Source organism: Pithys albifrons, chromosome 16 (genome assembly GCF_047495875.1).
Source record: "Pithys albifrons albifrons isolate INPA30051 chromosome 16, PitAlb_v1, whole genome shotgun sequence".
In the NCBI taxonomy this organism is placed as follows: Eukaryota; Metazoa; Chordata; class Aves; order Passeriformes; family Thamnophilidae; genus Pithys; species Pithys albifrons.
In genome coordinates, this window is record NC_092473.1 from 4,784,837 (window position 1) to 4,801,732 (window position 16,896).

Genomic DNA, 16,896 nt, shown 5'->3' on the forward strand with positions numbered 1-16,896 from the left:
GCTACATTAATTTATTTTCATGCAGATTTTTCCTCTATGTTCTTCCAAGGTCTGCCTCAAAATTTCAGAAAAGGGTCTTTAATGAAATGGTCAGGAGTGGTGGAGGCAGGACAGCATTATCTTTGGACAAGGAAAGCAGAGTACCTGAGTGAAAGCAAAATCTTCCTCTTTGTCTTGGCATCATTATTAGTGGTTAAGTCGAACAAGCAGAACAATTGTGTTGTTAAATAACCAGTTGAACAGTTCTGTAGAGAAAAAAAAGAACCTGATATTGAAGAAATTAGTCTAAAAATAAAATACACTTTCCTAACACTCATCAGGTCAAACCAGTTAGTGTTGTTGAAGCTTGATACTGCATGAATTATTTATAGTTTTATTCTCACTTCATTTAATATATCTTATAGATATGGCTGTGAAGTTGTTTAGTTGTCTTTGTGTTGTGATTCAAATGCTATGAGTATGATAATGTACTTTGATCTTACAGTAATGGGAATATAAAGCATGGTAATAGCAAAATCAACCTTCTAATTATAGTTATTATGCTAATAATAAAAAGTTTAAATTCTTTGATAGCCTTGATATTTAAATTTAGGACATCAGAAGGAGGGAGTTGGGGAGGACTTAATAAAGTGATTTTTAAAGGGAAACTTTGTCCCTCCTGGAATATTGCAGTAACCTCACAAGTCCTCACAAGAGCAGCAAAGGCTTAACATTTAGAGCATGAAGGAAAAATAGTATCTTTAATAATATAATATCTTCAATAATATAATGGAGAAAGGTATAGAGGTAGGACATATAACTCTGGTGGGAAAAGTCTTTGCTCCACTCGATAGTTACCCCCAGATCCTTGGAGAACACAACTTGGAATGGCTCCAGTGAAGTCAGTGCTTTCAGTTAAACTGCATCAATTTTACAGGCTGAGATTCTGATCCCTGAATTCTAAATACTGGCTGTGTTTGTAAATCCCATGGTGGCCTTACCAGAAAAAGTCAACTGATTAAATACAGTTTAAATCTTCCCACTGTAACTTCTGTGTTTGTCTTCATCTTAATTTCTCATGTTCTGGGGATCTGCCCCATGTTCAGCAGTTGCTGTATTTTTGGGAGGGGGTGGGCACCTCTATATTAAACAAAATTATTTCTGTCTACTTTTGTGAAGTTTGTCAGCAAAGCCTAAGAATTCAGGTGTATGAAGCATAATCACTCAGTGTTAGTGGATTGTAATTCTTTTCCATTTCACATTTCCTAGTGCTAGTGTGATGATTTTTAGGGAAGTCTTGAATTCTTAAAATCCCTCTTGACCTCTAGTATGGCTTCTATTTTAAGGAAGCTCTGTGTTGCTTAGAAGAGGGATTGAAAACCTCTGGTACTGCTGGGCCAAATTAGGTGTGTGTGAAGACTTTGTATTGATTGTGCTGTGTGAAATGTGAACGGTGCTGAGAAGTCTGACTGTCACCCAACCTTTCAGGAAGAGGAGAGGACACAGAACTCTTGGTCATGTGGCCTGTGTGCCCTACATGTGGTTTTGACCCACAATGACCTAAATGTATAAACTTCCCAGACACAGCTGGGGGAGGTTCTGAAGATCTGAAGAGCAGGAGGGGCCAGTGACTGTAGGAGAGAAAAGTAGTAGGTTGGTGTTTTTCTAGGAATATGTAGAGTGCAGACACAGAGGAGCATCCTGTTCTTTCCCGGCGTGGGAAACTTCTAGGGGAGCACTCAGGCAAACTGTCTATCCTGAACATGGGTTGGAATTGTGCTTCATGATGGTTAGAGCCCTCAAATCATGAACCCCCAGCACCTGAGACTCATCCTCTGAATCTCTTCCTCTCTTCCACTTCCAGGTTCTGAAGTTTCCAACAGTAAAGTAGGCAAACCACTTGCACATCAGGCAGGATCAGTGGGGAGCTCTGTACCCAGTCTGTTAGAAGTTTCTGCTCTTTCTGAGAGCCACTCTAAGTTGCCACTGACCTTTTATTTTAAAGGCTACTTGGATGCAGAAAATTTGATAAAGTCGTGTGCACTAACACTTAACTGAATTATTAGAGTTTCAGTGTTAAAGAAAACTTTCACCCCAACTTGATAGTGAGGAGAATCCCTGATTTTTCCACATATGAAGGAGCCTGAAGTTCAGTATTGCATTGAAGATGGTATAAAGCAGATTTCTCTCACTGTTCTGGAATCTATTTAACATTCCAGTAGCTGAAATCATTGGTGTTAGTGTTTATAAGGATGGGAAATGTTAAGGGAATTTTGGATAAGTGTGAAGGAAAGTCATAGATGTTCCTTAGACAGAAATGCTGATAATACTCTATAATTCCGGATGGAGCATGTAAAGAACATGTACACCAAAAGCTAATCAACTTCATTGGAATATCAAGTTTTTCACACTAGAAATTCAGAATATGTAGATTAAAAGCAATTCAAAAAAAGAGTCAAGGCTAAACATGCTTACAGAACCAATTTCTGTAGAAGTAAAAGCTAAAAATTCTACATAGTACTTACAGGGTGTTGGCATTTCTACCAAATTTCACATATATAGCATTATCTAAGCTTCCATTCAGTGTTGATGTGCATGTGGCTGCTGTGTCAGGTCAGGATGCTTTGGAATTAATTGGTACCAGTTCTTTCTGTACTACTGCACTGTAGTCAAGGTGACTCCTGTGAAGGAAGACAGTGAAAGAAAGTTCTTCTTGAAAAATGGGCAGGTGCTGCATTTTAGTAAAGAAAAGTCCTGAAAAAATACATTTATGAAACATCTTAGGCCTCTTAATTAATTTATAGTATAAACATGCTGAAGAAACTAGGCTATAGCATTTTTAAAAAATTTTTAATTAGTTGGGTAGTCCAGAAGGCCTAATTTCTGTGAGTACACAAAATTTACTGTTATTAGTAATATTTTTTGCTAAACAGTATATCTAATGAAAACCTTAGTCAAGCTGCACTTAAATTCCTGTCCCTCACCTGCTTAAATATTTTGGTTTAATACTTTAGTATTCAAATCTTTCAGTGAATGACCTGCTTCAATTTTGAATGGAGTATTTTTAGTCAGGTGATAAAGCTGAACCTGAAAATATTTTGTTATTCTCTTTTCAATTTGATGCTGCAGAGTGTGGGTTTCATTCTGACAGCTTAAGTTTTCCTGGCCACCTCGTGCCATCATGAACACTTTCAAACAATGCTTGTTTTCATAGTGCAAGCCCTGTGCCTGCCCCAGTACAAAGCAGTAGTTTAATAATGACTGAAGATCATTCCTGAGGGCTAAACCTCTAACATTGCTAATCAGGATTTTTGTGATAAAGGGTCTTCTGTAATAAAAAGTGCAGTACAAAAGGTGCAATGCAGAATGTAGAAAATCATGGAATCTGATGGGTTTTTGTTTTTTTTTTTTTTTGAAGCTACCCTATGAAAAATAATGCTAAAATTGGAGATGTTGACAGAGTATAGTGAGGTTTCTCTCCTCAAACTATTGCCCCTTCTACCACAGACTGTATCTTTCTAGGACAGTTTAGCAACAAGCAACAATTCACCTGAGGTTCCTTCACAGAAGTAGTTCTGTATATTAAACAGTCACAGTGAGGTTAAGGCTCAGGCTCCAGTGGTTAAAGATCTTCAAAAAAGGAATAAACCCAGTTTTATGCTCCAGTCTGGCATGTTTGCACCAAAATAAGAGCATCAAGGAGAGAGAAAGAAAGCACATGATGTATTGGATATGCAAAAGGTCTGCTGGGTAGAAAGAGCAGGTGCTGAAAGAGGGAAGTTTATGGCAGATGTGGGGCCCCAGAAGTTGTATTTGTTAGGAGTCTGCTAAAGGGACCATGGGAAATGGAGCAGAGGAAATGAGAACACATTCAAACCTTTTGAAGATGGTGTAATGCAGGTTCAATAAGCACCCCAAAGGAAGAAAGCACATCTAAATCACTTAATAGTACTTATGTTATCCTCCCCTTCTGCTCTAGTCTGAGTTCAGAATTTATATGAAATGTTTAAACTTTTTTTTTTTCAAACTTGAAAAATATCTTTATTATCATACTGGAAAAAAAAAGTGTTAGTTTTCAATTTGCTAGAAGAAATAAGAACTTGATCTATAGGCTTGAGAGTAGCAACAGTCTGCAGAGTGTTTGCCCTTGGGAAGCAGCTGCTGGGATGGAACAAGGCCATTTGGAGTCCCAGCAGCACCTTGGCATGACCCACACTGTCTGGGTTTCCATCACAGAGTTCACACTGCCAAAGGTGCCATTCCTGCATTTAAAAGGATTGCACTTAGCCCAGGGTGTGAGTATCTGGCAGGGTCAGTGTGTCCAACTGTACATTCAGATCAATGTGTTAGTCATGTTATCCTTCCAATTTCGTTTGGTTTTATCTCCCTTACAACTATTAATTACTTCTAAAATGTCACTTAAACAACAACAACAAAAAAGTTTTCTGTTTTTTAAATCTGTGTTCTTTTACATTAGAAGTATAAACCAATGAGCAGTAAAATACTGGCAATGTTAATACACAAATTAAATTGTGGAAGTGATTCTGTATCTTAATTGAGCAGGGCTTATTGTATAATAAAGTTGGGTCCACTAAGAATTCTTGTACATTTTTGAATCATTAAAAGTGTAGAAGTGATGAGCACTAAAGCAACCTAAAATGCATCATGAATTTTCATCATATCTTACTTGGGAGGTTTTTAAGTCTTGTATGCTCAATATAGTTAGTGCAGAAAACTGGTCTTTAAAGGGAACAGCCCTATATTTGCAAAGGGCTGAGCTGGGTTGGTTGCCCTTTGCCAGCTCTGCTTTCCACCTGCTCTAAGGCAGATGGAATATGATGCACCACAGTGTCAGTTTTTGGATCTCTGGGGTTGTCCACACTAAGGGGGAAAACTTGCTTTAGACAGCACGTGGGATATCTGTGTGTAGTGACACCTCTGATGGGCAGTTCTCCCTCCAGGTCTATGTAAACAATAGTGCAGAATTTAGTTAAATAAAAACTGCCACTGTAAAAACATTAAAGTCATCAAAGCTCTAATCAATTTTGTGTAATTGTAACAAATATAATTAGTTATTAAAAAAAAATGAGCTGCCTTATTGAACTCCAGCATCCAGTCATTTCATTCTCACAGTTGCTATGCTGACCAGTATGTAACGTTCTACTTTTAAAACTTAATTATGGAGCTGTGAAATTAATTTTACAAAATCAAACCCCAGGGGAAATAGTGTCTTCCTATGAGGCCATCTAACAAGAAATGTTTATAGTAGATGGGTTTTTAAGAGGCATCACTATGGGTTACATTTTTTTAAAATTAGATTTCTATCAGTACTTACCAAAGGGTTGGTTAAAACAAAGTAAGATTTCAGAACAGTTCCAATAACACTTGTCGTTCCAAAAGGCAAATTACAGTTCATGTGCTGGGCTCTTTCTGCAGGTACTAACCCAGCACTTTGTCCTTGCAGAGAATGCTGTACTTTGGCATCTGAACACAGTGTCTGTGGCTCGGTGTTCACTGTTCTGAGTTGAGATAAAAGAAGGAGTTTCTCAGTAACCACTTTAGAGACAGCTTTTAAGAAAAAGGGATCTTTTCATTTAGATCAGAGGGCAGTTTAATAACTTTGTAGACATGAATCAGAAGGATTTTCTGTAAAACAGTAGCTGGTAAGTCTGCATTGCTACTGGCTGAATCCCTTTTAGGCAAGCCCTAACTTCTTCTCTCTCTGTAATTATCACAAGCAGTGATAACAGTGACAATTTATTCTACCTCTGAAATACAGAGTAGCTCTGTATTTACACTGTGAAATTTATCCCCCTTTGTTTTTTTAAATTCATGTCTTTAGCACTACATGCAGGGTAAATCTCATTAGCTTGTCAAACTGTTGCAGATCACAAAACAAAGAACAAAACTACCAATTGTACCTCCAGTGGAAAATGAAAGAATATCAGTTTGGCACTAAGTTCACACTAAAAGGCAGGTGTCAGTATATTTGACAGGGCAGAGGCAATGATCAGATACTTCTTTGGGACTTAATCAATCCTGTCCCTATAGTACAGATTGCAGAGTCCCTATTTTATTTTCTTTTTTTCCCCTGAATTAACATTTCTCTAATTAACAAGGTTCATGGATTTCTAAATGAGGATTTCAAATCTCTATAACACATTGCAGGTGAAGTAATAAAAATAGATTTTGTTCTCTTAGGGCTTAACTCTTCAAGGTTCTGTTACTCCTAAGAGACGTTTGCTCCTGAGTGAAATAGTTTTCTGTAGGATCCTCAGGGTATTTAATGCTTGCAGAACTGAGTTTTTCCAGGTAGTTCTTAGCACAAGCCAGAATTAGTTCCCTCTGGCTCCTATTTATTTGAGACTGTTGCATTAAAGCTGTGCAGAACATGGGGCTGCAGTTTTTGCCATGCCTGGCAGTGCAGGTGGGAGGAGCTCTGTGCAGTTGGGAGTAAAGCAGCACCCAGGTGTTAACACTTCCCCCAGGTCCTTTGTAATCCTGCACCACCCAGAATACTGCCAGGAAGCTGGGTATGCATATAAAAGAAATCATTATTTCATGTTAATCCTGAAGTGTGGTCTCCACTAACCCAAATCCTGTTTGCCTTGACTTCGGAAAGGACAAGCAGGATTTGTGCCATAGTGAAGTTTTCTGCATTTTGAAATATTAGTGTATTTAGCATTTCTCTTTTTATGTTACCTGATTTAAAAAAGAATTTTGCAAGAGAAGGTTTATATTAAATTACTCATATCTCTAGCTTATTCTCCTAAGACTCTGCAAAAGACTTTTCTATGTATTTGGATGACGGTATATGAGAATATACTATGTCATTTTTTAACAAATAGCAGAAAATTAATTTTCTGATTGCAGTTATATTAGACATAGAAAAAGCAAAATATTTTACTTTCAATATCCTCCTTTCAGATGCACAAAGTAAATTGCAATTTAATTTTTTTTCCAAAGCGCTTTTTACATATTTTGCAGTAGTGCCCTTTAATAGCTATATCAATATATTGTTTTATTTTTATTAGACTTCATAAATATATTGACATATCTGTAACACTAAACATGAAGCTTCCAATGCAAGAGTTTGTACATAGTCCATATCCAAATGTCACCATTATTTCATTTAAAAGATCCCAGCATGTCTACCTCATGATCCTTATAAACTCTATAGTACTGAAATACGTCAACACTTTTTCTTGCTACATTCATTAAAGTTAAGCACCCTTCCCCTACCCCATCTGTAAACATCCAGTCAATTGGCAGCTAGCACATTTCCCAGTCAGCAAGCAGTATTGTGAATTTTATCTTCTCTTGCAGAAATCAATTCGTCTTCGTTGCAGCAGATGAAATTTCTTGTAACACCTCTGCAGGTAACAATCATTGATACTTCTTGATGCATCCATCCAGGTCTCAATATCCTTTTTCACATGCTGCATTTAATCGTAAGACAAAGCATAGGAAAGTCCAGAGTATAAATCTTTGGAAGAGTTTGATTGATTTATAGCTTCAGCCTGTAGGTTCTGCCATAGAAAAGCTGTTAGGTTATTGTGCTGGCTTTGGGGGTTTGTTTCCTGTTTAAATATCATATGGCTTAGTACATAAGGGTGTGTTAAACCTTCTGAGAGAAGCTTACTGGGCAGTGCCATCAAGACTGGGACTTTGAAAAAGCCAAACCAAGCAGAACTAATGAAAAGAGCAAAGCCTAAGATGTGTGTAGGACATTGTAAGTGCTATAGATGTAACAATTTTGTTTTCAACTCTTTGGGGGCAAAGAATGCCCAGAGGGGTCCTGCAGACCCTAAAGCACTCACAAAGTCTATCCTATGGATGAGATAGTGGGAGAGGGGGGTCTGTGCCTTCAGAGGATCGCTCTCTAGTAAGTAAAAAGCCTTGCTATGCTATCATGTTGTAAGCCTTGGGTAAAGAAGAATGAATAATGTCTTTAAAAGGTAATGGTATTTTATAAATATATTGAATATGTCAAGGGATTTTCTCTCTTTTAAGCAATAGAGTTTGAACAAGCTTAGTCTTAATTCAGGTAAGGATGGTATTATATTACTACGTAAGAAATCAAAAGGCAAAATAGTTACAGTGATGGGACTTATTCTGCCAATAATGTGCAAAAAATCAAGTTCATGGAGGCTGCTCATATTGAAGGATGAAAGGGGGTGGGTAGAGTGTGAAACAAAATGTTGGTATTAAGAAGTGTGTATTTATAGAGTTTTATATTAACCAGAAGTGAGTGCAAGGTGATTAGATCTCTGTTTATGCCATGATTTTCTACATAGAAATAAATGAAAAGCATTTATTCATGAAAAAGAACACAGCTAGCCCCAAAATATGCTAAAATTGTAGTAATGTCTGTCCTGGCAATAGCATCTTTGGTGGTAATCTGAAAAGTTCTTCTGTAAGAAAACCTGATGTAACATGGATTTTTCCAAGTCCTATGACATGAATAAAATACATTTTGAGAAGTCACCACTTGTCACATTGTCGATATCTCTAGACTTGGATTTTGGCTCTCATTATTTCCCTGGAGCTTCCTGCTCAGCTCCTCCTTGGAGTGAGCTATAGTAGGGAGGCTACTCATTTGTAAATCTAAGCCTTGCTAACTAAGAAATAATTATTTTAGCTATTTTTAAACTTGGAATTCTTGAGTTAGATATGGGGTCTCTGGGACCTGTTTTGCAGTGAGCCCTTCTAAGCAATAATTATTGCTCTAATAAAGACATTTTTTTCCTCTCAATTCAGGCACAATTCAAGTGCCTGAGACTATATTACATACATTGTGTATTGGAATTCCAGTCCAAAATATGACACTCTTATTTATCAGTACGTTCAGTGAACTTTACACAAAAGGAAATGGATCTCTGTGTATAAGTATTAAAACTTTTCAGTTTACCAATTCATTACCCCCGTTGAATTGATTCAACAATAAGGTATTTTTTAGGTCTATTTTTGACCATATGATAAACATATCCATCCTAAGTGACTGTAGGTGCCTTTTTGCAATAAGATATGAAGTAGAAAGCTAATGAAAGCCTGTATCTGCTGTTTCTAATAAACCTAAGTTTTAGTAATAGAATTTAAAGGACTTTTGGCTTTAAAGAAAAAATAATTGTCTGGCCCATATTCCTGTGATTCAAGTTGCCAAAGTTGAATTTGGTCTTTTGAATCTGGAAGTTGACTTGCAACTGCTTCATTATCTGATATTTTGTGTTTTAGTACATGGAGCATATATAGAGATATATTTTAGACCAAGGTTAACCTTGCTGTGGTTTTTCAGATGCATGTAAAACAACTGAAGGACAATTTTCTAGTGCTTTTTTTAGTGCTCCTAAACTCAATTGCAGTAATTGAACCGTGTTTGTAAAATTGATCTAAAGTGAAGATACTGATAATATGCTCAGTGTTTGAAATGTGAGTATATGTATGTTTGTATTGTTTCCTTGTAAAGAATGTGTGTCTTTGTAGACTCCAAATAGTAAAGTTTTGCTTGGAACTTTATCATCCAATGGGAGGTGTTGGGTGATGCTGCTGGTAATCTCTTCTCTCCCTAATACTTTATCATCCCTGCCAGAGGATACTTAGCCCTCAGCCACATGATAATCTTATTTGATTTGGGAATAAAGTAATCTTGAGTAGATAAATGTGTTAATGAACAGGCAGTGTGTCCATATACACACTTCTATCAAAATAGGTCTCTGTTCTTGAATGCACATTACAGAAGGAAAACCTATTCAGATATCTGCCAGAGGGATCCTTCCATGGGAAATGTAAAAGCATTTCACTCTTGATTGCATCCAGTGCATTCTGAGGCTAAAAATAATTACTCTTCAGAAGAGAAGTTCTGCACTTCTGGGATAGATCTGCTCTGGCAGGAATGATTAAAGGGTTTGCAAACAGATCCGAACTAGAACAGAGGCAGGGAAACTGTCAGAAACCTCCTATCAGTCTGATGCTGGAATTGTCACAGGGATCTCTGAAGACCTTCCTCTAGCAAATCTCTGACAATAGTTCCATTAGAGGAGAATTAATCCTGAGGTTCTTGGCTGATGGGGGCAAAGGGCATCTTGCTCTATCAGGCTCTGGATAAATCAGAGTGAGACCCAGAATAAACCCATGGTTTATTTACACCTTGGTTGCAGAACATTGTTCATTTTGCACCTGTAGCATTTTTTCTAGTGGATTTTTCAAATCAGTGCTCAATCTGTTTTTTTCTTTTAGATTTTCTAAGATCAAAATTCATAGTTTGTAAATAAAAAATATTTATTGTCTTTTCCAAGTGCATTCTCAGATGTACCTACATTTTATATTTTTTGTGTAAAAATGGGACAGGATCATTATTCTACATATTCCTCTCTCTTCTCTCAGTTTTTAACTGTTATCCAACCTCCACATACAAACAAAATAATCCAGTGTGGATGCATGCTTGGTATTATTTTTCTCCCAAGTGTATTTGCAGTTTATGTTTTTGAAATAACAGAGAGAGAGAGAGAGGCAAGTGTATATATAAACCTGAATTTAGAATGAAGTGCAGTGGAAGTGGATCTAACATCTGGCCAATTGTGACTGTATTTATTTACATTTCTGAGCAGAATCAGCCCCAGGAGGAGGGATTGTGTGTGTGTGTGTCTGCACACAAAGGAAATGCTTTATAAAGCTTTAAAAGTTGACAATCTCAGATTAAGTTATTGACCCCCACCTGGAGGAAGATACAGTCTCCAAAATAGATAAACCATTCTGAAAGGTTTAATTTCATAACTCTAGGAAAGATGTTGTATAAAAGCAGGCAGCTTCAAGAAACAAATATTAGTTTGTACTGTTCAAGTATTTGAGAGAATAGTGGCCATTTTTAACAAATTCAATTGCTCTGGTCATTGCAGTTTTCCTGTATACCATCATTAACCTGTCAGCAGTAACTGCCACAAATTTAATTCATTAAACAATAGCAAATATAGAGATACAAATCACTACAGGATGAAGTGCTTAGAATGGTTATAGTGCCTGTTGTGGCAAATCCACCTGTGCTATGGTACATGAATAATTGTAGCTGGTCAAAGTTTTGCCATATGTACTTGGAATGCATCTCATTGACCTATTCATGTGTCTGGTAGGAGGTATGGATCAGATTATACTCTTGCAAAAGAATTTTGAAAGAGTATAACCCAAACTGCTTTGGAAGGTATTTCAGAGATATTTCCTTTAGCCTGTTAGAATTACTGTGTGAAGGCACATGCTCAGCTGTGAGAGGTTCTTCCCTTTTAGTGTTACTGTCAATGGGTTTGACTTCATTTCATGAAGCAATTTGACTGGGAAAATAACCATTTTCTTTGAGATGCTTTTATTATTATGTTATGCTCTTCCACTAATCAAATAAAAAATGAAGATGAAGGAGCTTCTGTAAGGTCTTTGTGCTCTGTATTTATTTAAGGCTGTACTGCTGTTCTCTGTGAAAAACAGCAGATAGTGAAGTTTTTGCTCTGGAAAGCCTGGGAAATGTTGCACTAATGCACAGAATTAAACTCGTTCTATAAATTCAAGTGTCCTTTATGTTGGCAGTTTAAACTTGCGTTTACTGCCGCTGTAAATAGTTGCTTATATGGAATTCCATTTGTTGTGGCTTTTACTGCTCTCGGTAGTTGTGTGGTGAAGATGTTCAGCCTTTGGATCAGTTGATAAAAATCAGTAAACACTTTGATTATGCTCTGTTCTTCTTTCCTGAAGTTTGATTAATTCCTTTTTCTCACCCAGTGCAAACACTGGCAGCCCTTTCAGGCCTCTTTGTCATTATCTCCCTGGCAGCTCTGCCTGCCCCCTGCTCGCGGTTCTGGGTCAGTTCTCATGGCTAGTCAAATGTGACAACATGACAAGATTAAGGAAAGCTGAGGTTCTGTGATTTGTAAAGGGAGGATTTGCAATGTGAAGCTCCTCTGATAACAGAAATAGTGAATAATCTGTGTTTGTCCTCAACAAGTACGTTAGAAGCATGTGTGCATCTTCTCTGCTGGCTTTTCAAGGAAGCAACTGCACTTTTGGTTTTCTCTGATAGACAGTGCACATGAAAGATGGTTTGTGTGTGTGTGTTCATGTATGTATGCCTGTATGCAAGTACATCCAGTGAGTAAGGATTCAGTTTTAATATCTTGAGATTATCATATTTCATTGAAAACATTAAACAAAAAGCCCCCTCTCATTGCATGCTGTAGAACTTTGCTCACAAGCACAAAAGACTGTTTTAAAATTTAATAAACAAAGTACCCAGTATATTTATTATTGAACTAGGTAATTTCTTCAAGGTTTATTGCCCCTAAATATAACAGCAAGAGTAATAGGAAAATGCTTTACAGACTGAAGAAATACTTGATTTTCATTGGAGTAGAGCTGGTTTTAGGTGTCACTTAGTAGCAAGCCACAGTTTCCCTAGTGGCTTTTTTAAAGGATATTTATATGAATTCTTAGTTTCTTGGATGAAGGCTACATGGAAAAGTTGGTCGTGATGGCACAGAATTATGTTAAATTTTTGACTAGGCATCGAGTACTTCCCACATTTATGTAAATCCAGATAGCAAGAGTGAAACTTGAGTGTAAGCTTTTGAGCTGAGATCTGTCCCTGGCATTGCTCCAGAGCAGGAATTCAGCATCAGCTCAGGGCAAAGTCACCTGTGCTGCTGTTTGGTACACTTCTATATTTCTGCAAATTAACCAATATCAGGCATGTTTATTGAAATGTTTAAGAAGGTGGCAGCTCAGCTTTGGCTGCCTGTAAACATCTCCTAAATTTCAAAAGAAGCTACAGGTTGGCAAACAGAAGTAAAACATGAAAACCACATCTGAGCGTCAGTGACCAAAGTTTCTGCAAAACATGCCTGTCAATTGACAAGAAAATTAACTGGCCAAATTGAGATGAGACGTAAATAAATACAGAGTCAAGAATTTGAGCTTCATCTCTACATACAGAAAACTCTGCACAGGCTTCTCAAGTTTCTCCTTGCTCCAACCTGCAGGAAAAAGGAAACAGTGCTTTTAATATTTCATCAATGCAATATTTGTGAGGATCCTTGCCTGGAAACCTTTCATTATCACCCTTTCCCTATGGCAGACCCAGGCCAAGTTTCTTCTCTCTGTGAAACCCTAGGAATGTTAGTGCTATACCCATAGGAAATCCCTTATGGCTCTCCAGGCATCCAGGAGTTCAGCACTGCAGAACACCTTAAAGTTTCCCTCTTTCCTTGTGCTCCCTGTCTCTTTCCCAATTCTCTCTCTGCACCACATGACAAGTCTATAGCATGTCATAGGTCATGGAAGAGGAAGATGATATGCCATAAAGCACATTGTGGTCCTCCCTTGTACAACAAGCTTAGTGTTTGGTAACATGCATTTGAAACTTTGCACAGAGCATTTTGGCATTCTTAACCTTTCCCATCAAGGAAAATGACTGGAAACTGTTTTTAACAGATTTCAATTTCCTTGGTCTTCAATAAAAACTTCAGAGACCCCTTTTTCCATTGCCTTCTGAGATCTAGAGACGGACTTATTGGTCATTCAGATGACTGAAATATCTAAATACTTGGTGTTAATACCTAAAATTAAGTGAATTATTTTGTTGCATGTGCTTTGAACACCATAAGCAGATACCATCCTACTGCAATAGGATGGATTTTAAGTTAAAGGGCCACCACTGCTGCACAAGTTTGACCCTCTAAGCCTAAAATACTGCTCAGCAGTTTGGTGTGAGAGTGGTGTGGATGGGAAGGAGCTCTCCTGCTCGTGTCATCTCTCTTGGTATCATCAGAGTTAAGTGACCAAGTTACTGGACTCACGTATGTGGATAAGGCCAGGTTAGCTTTTTTTTCCTTGTATTCCATCCAGCTCTTTACTGAAGTCTTCCCATCTTTGTCTAACATTTCTTTGCAATTCTGCACTAAGATGTACCAGAGGGGAGCTGTGGATTGCCCTTCCCTTGCCACCTCCAACGGCACATCCTGCAGCGATGCCCATTCCCTGGGTGACCAAAACATTCTGCCCTGGGCCTGTCCAACCTCACCCACCACAGCCCACTCCTTCAGCTGCCTCTTAGGAAATTCAGTAATAATTGTCAGCACAAAAACTTTGCTAATTGAAGGTTGTTCTGGTTAAAAATTCAACAAATAAAGGTCTGAAGAAGAAGGAAATTTATTACTTGGCTGTTCAGTTATAATCAAAGCTGGGAAAGAATGGATAATCTTTTGGAAATTAGAGACAGGAGCTTTCCAGGGGCCATATTACAGGCAAAGTGTGTGTACAAGTCACGGGGGATGAGATCTCGGCTTTAGCTGAGATAGGGCCCAATTTTTAACTTCTCCCTTTTAAGCAGATTCATAATTTTCTGCAGTTCCTCTGTAGAGAAATGTAGACTTGAAAAAATGGGGGGAAATGATAATAAGTGAAATATGTGCATCACATTCCTAAAAAACAAAATCATGTTTAAAATTCTCCTTCTATAACCCTCAGGTTACGTGAGGAAAGTGTGTTAATTTGGTTCTCATTTGGTGAATTTTTCCTTATTAGTGCTGTTATTAAACCCAATGGCATGGATGTTATTAAGGAGCTTCTAAATGTGTCCACTGTCAGAGCTCCACTGTCTGTCTGAGGTGTGTATGGAAATACAGCCATAGTGCTGAAGAACTTAAAGTCCTGAAATGGTAATAACAACTAGAGAGGCACAACCTTTGCCAATTTTTAGAGTCTTTAACAACACCTACTACTGATGACTTAGAGAGATATTCCATTTCAAAGGCCTTACTAAAATAAATCTCACAATTTCCCATATTTATTTATTTATTTGCTCCATGGACACCAAATTGGCCTTTTATGTAATATTTTAGTGTTTTTAAACCCTCAGCTGAAGAGGATTGAAGAGATTGAGGCACAGCAGAAGTACAGAATGTAGCATCCATTGGTGGATAGTTTGCAGATGTATTTACATGTGTTATTGTGGCTACACTTTTTGCTTTCTCAGTTATTCCCAGGTAGTTGTTAGTCCAGCTATTTCAGAACCACTGTCAGTATGGTAACAAAATGCTAGCAAGCATAATTTTTCCCCTGTTATGTCCTAAATTCTTGTCCCAGATACTGGAAACTAGTGGAAGATACCTTGTGCTGATTAGTGATGCATCAAAATTGTTCATCAAATATGTCCTTAGACAAGAATTTGTGAGTGCATGTCTCGGTTTTGATACATTGATTTAACATCCTGTAAAATATACAGATAATCACATTGACTATTAATCTGTTCAAAATACTTCACCACTTGCCTGGCCTAAATTTGAGTGAATTGTTTACTCAGAATGATTCTTTCCAGTGTAAATGATCACAAAGCATTGAAATGCCACTAATTTTAATGAGGAGGGAGCAGCCTGGCATGAGTGACTATGTGCCCCAGTGTGTGTGTGACTGGACCAGCTTGCTGATTTCCAGTGTGACAATATAGTTTAAATCCTTCTTACTATTTTCAGCATGGAAATCAGAATCTATTCTGCTAACCTCCTGAGCTTCTAAATTTGGTGTCATGCAAGGGCGTGTTTAAAAATTAGCATTTAAAAAGAAACCCACTTGCTTTAAGTTTAAGCTGACACTGTTCCTTTCCTCTGTGGAAATGAAATTTATTAATCATAATAAAACCATCATATTCTGAAGGTAGAGGTCACCCTGAGGAGGAAAAAAAAAAGTCTATTCATCACAGAGGAATTTCAATGCATTTTTTTTCCCAGATAATATCTGAGCATGTGTTCTTTCCCCTTTGGAAATATATTCTTCCATGTTTGTGCTTACATATGTCAAGAGTATTTAGGAGGATGCAAAAATGAGAGTTTTGCAACTTAATTTTATATACTTTGTTTTCTTCTACTGAAGATTTGGAAGAATCCTTTTTACATTTTTGTGCTGTGTGTTTACATTGCACACATTTGTTTAAGTGAAATTTCAATATCCTGTAAAAGAAGAAGAAGTGTTCCTTATTTTAGCAAGAATATAAGCATTGCTAATTCTGAAATACCATTTCTATGTTAATATCACAGTACAAACTTTAGCATGATCATAATATAAATGTAAAACATTCTTTTAAAGGAGCAAGGATTAACTTTGGTCACAGTTCTCACTTTAGGATTACTTCACAGCCCTTTGTTTTAAGGAAGAAATATGGTTTATACTGTTGGATGAAAAAAGCAATGTAAAACACTGACAATAAGTGATTACTGCTTTGGCAAAAGAGTAATAAGAATGTACTCAGAAGTCAATTCCGGGTTGAAACAGTCATATTTTCTTCCTTTGAAATTGCTTAATGTGTGTGTTTATCCATATCTTTCCCTTAGTTCTCAGGATTTCTGTCAAATATTGATATATTAGCAACATGTTTTATTCTAGAAGTGTTGTGCAATTGCCAGTTACTTCAGCAGTTGGCTTAAATATAATAATAATAATAATAATAATAATAATAATAATAATAATAATAATAAAATAAAGCTTGAGCCCTGTGTGTTCAGGCTTGTTCCTTACAAGTGGCCCCCTTAATCTGCTGTCCAGGGTGACCTGTTAGACTTTCTTTGTGGGGTACTGTGACATAGTCAAGAGTCCTGCAGGACTGGGATGTGGGATGGACACAAAATGCAGCCCTGCCACTGGTCCAAAATTAATCTAAATTTACAGCCCTTGCTCACTATTGCAGCAATCAGATAGTAAGGAAATAAAAAAAAAATATATATACTGACTCTCAAAGAAAGAGCAAGCCTTTTACCCAACAGAGACTGATGGGAGCTGTTTGCCTTCCATTCTCTTCACTGGGAACTGCCTCTTTTCTTTGTTGTTAACTGCCCTGGATAGTTTCCAGAAATAGGTATTCATGGATATCAAATATTTTAATAGAATTGA

General features: G+C 37.3%; 1 protein-coding gene across 34 annotated transcripts in view; it reads left to right on the forward strand.

The window, feature by feature from the left end:
- The window catches only part of RBFOX1 (RNA binding fox-1 homolog 1), a 795,203-nt gene that overhangs the window by 772,495 nt on the left and 5,812 nt on the right, over window positions 1-16,896 (forward strand). For 8 of the 34 annotated variants that reach the window (XM_071570933.1, XM_071570921.1, XM_071570935.1 and 5 more), the window contains one exon: window positions 7,306-7,358. The exons of the other annotated variants lie outside the window; for them this stretch is intronic. In XM_071570933.1, coding sequence (XP_071427034.1) covers window positions 7,306-7,358 — 53 coding nt within the window. The remainder of the gene's footprint in view (window positions 1-7,305; window positions 7,359-16,896) is intronic. 34 annotated transcript variants of the gene reach the window in all.